At 44.9% G+C, this 2786-nt stretch overlaps 1 protein-coding gene across 1 annotated transcript in view; it reads left to right on the forward strand.

The window, feature by feature from the left end:
• The window catches only part of RASGEF1C (RasGEF domain family, member 1C), a 29142-nt gene that overhangs the window by 1897 nt on the left and 24459 nt on the right, over positions 1-2786 (forward strand). Inside the window, exons 2-3 of the mRNA XM_009322762.1 lie at positions 15-102; positions 2710-2785. Of these exons, the coding sequence (XP_009321037.1) occupies positions 15-102; positions 2710-2785 (164 nt within the window). The remainder of the gene's footprint in view (positions 1-14; positions 103-2709; position 2786) is intronic.

Consider the following 2786-nt stretch of genomic DNA (forward strand, 5'->3'; position numbering starts at 1 on the left):
TCCTGCTGAGCCAGACTCTTCATCGAACCCCATGAGCTTTTGTCCCGAGTTTGTCACAAGTGCATTGAGCAGCAGCGGCTGGACGACCCCGTGCTGGACAAGGTTAGTTTATCTTTACAGCAGAAAAATGTGAGGTATTTTCAATGGGCAGAGAATTCTGGGGCTCTGGTGTGTGTCCTTTGCCTCCCTTCGGATTGAATGAAACTTTCTCATAAAGGATGATGGTTGCCGCCGAGATCCTGACATTGAGGCATCCTAGTATCCATGTCCAAGAGTAGTGCTCCAGGCACTAGTCACTTCAAATCTTCTTCTAATTTTCCCTTTCCCCCTGTCTCAGTCTTCCCAGGTGACTTTCCTTCTTAACTTCTTTAAGGCTCTGATGAAGCCTGAGGGATGCAAGGAGGTAGGACGTAAACCTCACACGCTGTCAACTGCATATGTCGACACACCACTCTTTTTCCCATTTTTACTTAATGCGTCTGCTCTTTTGCTTTCTTGCTTCTGGTACAGTAATGTTTCCTCTTGGCCTTACCTGTCACTTTGAACGCTACGTAACAGCATGCAGCTACCCACTGACTTCCCGTTGCTGGCACTGACAGATCGTCCACACAGCTGTGCGGCAGAGCGGCGCTGTCTGGCACACCAGGAATGAGTTGAAGCAGCAGTGAGGCTGTGACAAGCTAACAGAATGAGAAAATCCAAGCTGTTACTGCGTCGGCACTCGCACTGTTTTGCCCTAGGGACTGCGCAGACTGATACAGTGTGTAACAACACACGTGCATCCTCTGGCAGTCCCACAGACACTACAGTGGAGTTGGATCCCACTGGATCCTATTCAGTGCTGGATTTCACCCAAGCTCTCCTCGGTGCATTGATGAAGACCTATCCAGTACATTACCTGGAGCAGGAGATGCATTTTCAGTGCAGTGGACGGGAGAAGAACGTGCATTAGTTGCAACTTTCCAAAAACCCCAGAATTCTGAAATGATTCTCAAGATCAGCCTTTCCAGCTTTGAAACAGTATTTTTGGCATCATATACTGAATCACCAACATCTGAACGCGTGTGCTTGTTTTTGCCCAGGCAACTGGTTGCGTGAATAACAGGAGCTCTGCCCTCACTACGGAGAGCAATCAGCCAGACTACGTAGAAATCTGATACTTGGGTTGTCCGTACAGTCCGTGCCAATAGAACTATCTGTATGAGGTGCAGCATCCAAAACAATTTTTCTGAGGTGTTATGGGTTCTGTTCTCTGATGCTATGGGAGATGCAAATTTAGGAGGATTAAAATGTGAGCGTTGCAAAGTTTTGCTGCTCATTAAACTTAGCAAGAAATGAGAAACATTATTGTATTACAAAGATCACCCAATCTGCCTGAGGTGAGTCTGCATTTTGGACTAGCCTGTAGTAACACAGAGTTGGTGGGACAAGCTGATTTTGTGTTCCTGAGAGTGGGGCTGACTTTGAAACTTGGACACAAGCGATCTCCCGTCCCCGAGCCGTGTCCTGTGACTTGCATGAAGTCCTCTCCTTCAATTCATAATAGCGGTTTACACAGCTGGAGCAAATGTCTCCCCAGACCTTTGTAGTGTCCAATAAAGCTTTCCTTTTAGCAGCCACCTGCTGGTCTTTGAGCGTGAGCTTAATGCTAGCTGACAGCAGTTATTTTTAGAGATGTGGTTCATTGAAACCGGTTGTTGGTGTAAAGCTGAAATATGCATTTTAACCACCTTGGTTGAAAAGCAGAGAGCTGTGGAGCTCAAGAGTATAATTTTTCCTGATTACAGGGTGCACTTTAGCTACAGTACGTAGGATGCAGAAGGAGGGTGTTTGTTTTGGTCTGTGTTTTCTGTAAATAAAAATGCAGTTTGTTGTTTAATGCAATTTCCTTTTCACGCGTTCTTGGGTAACGGAGGATGAAAGCTTTGGAAGCAGCCGCACTGGCCGTCTTTTGAGATAATACTAATGCACCAATTGTGCTGTTCCCCACATTTCCCTCCTTGCCCCATGTCTTCCTGACTATTCCCACTGCTGCATTCTCTCCTAAATCTACATCAAAAGCAAAGTGGGCGCCAGCTGTGTATTATGTGAGTGGGTGTCCTTGTCCTATCATGACCTTGAGCTCGTGTGGGAAGACAGCAACATTATCAGTAGCCCAGGTAAAGTTACTAAAGTGCTAGTGTTTTGTCCACCTTTTCTTCCTCATGTTACACCTGCCACTGGTCACTAAGCAGTTTTTTCGTATGGCCAGAAAGCAAAGAAGCAAACACCACCTCTTTGTTGGTCAAGAAATGCATTCCAATTAATTTTTCAGGTAAGGATGAAAATGTAGGAGGGTTGTAAGTACAAAAGGGAAGAATACATGGTTCAAATCAGCAAAAACGCCAGATGTTTTTAAAAAACGTATAAAGGTTGCACCAACAAAACGTCCATCCAACCATAAATCATCCAATTACATGTGCAGAATACTTAAATCTGCATGTAAAACAGGCAGTTGTGCATAGCATCTAAGTACTGGTATATTTTGCATGCCAAAATGTATCATTTGTGCACCACACTATTTGTTTGCATATGTGCAGATTTTGCAGGTGCAACGTAAGTGCCTTCCCACTGAACTGGCCCCACTTTCAGTGACATACATATTTGCTGGGAGATTTTAATGAGTAAACACGTTTCAATCCCTATCCGTCATTCTGGTTTCCATTTCAGGCTCGGATCAGAAAATTTGGACCCAAAATCTTACAGTTGCTGACAGAGTGGACAGAGACGTTCCCGTATGACTTTCA

This window comes from Pygoscelis adeliae, unplaced genomic scaffold, assembly GCF_000699105.1.
Source record: "Pygoscelis adeliae isolate BGI_AS28 unplaced genomic scaffold, ASM69910v1 Scaffold34, whole genome shotgun sequence".
Classification (NCBI taxonomy): Eukaryota; Metazoa; Chordata; class Aves; order Sphenisciformes; family Spheniscidae; genus Pygoscelis; species Pygoscelis adeliae.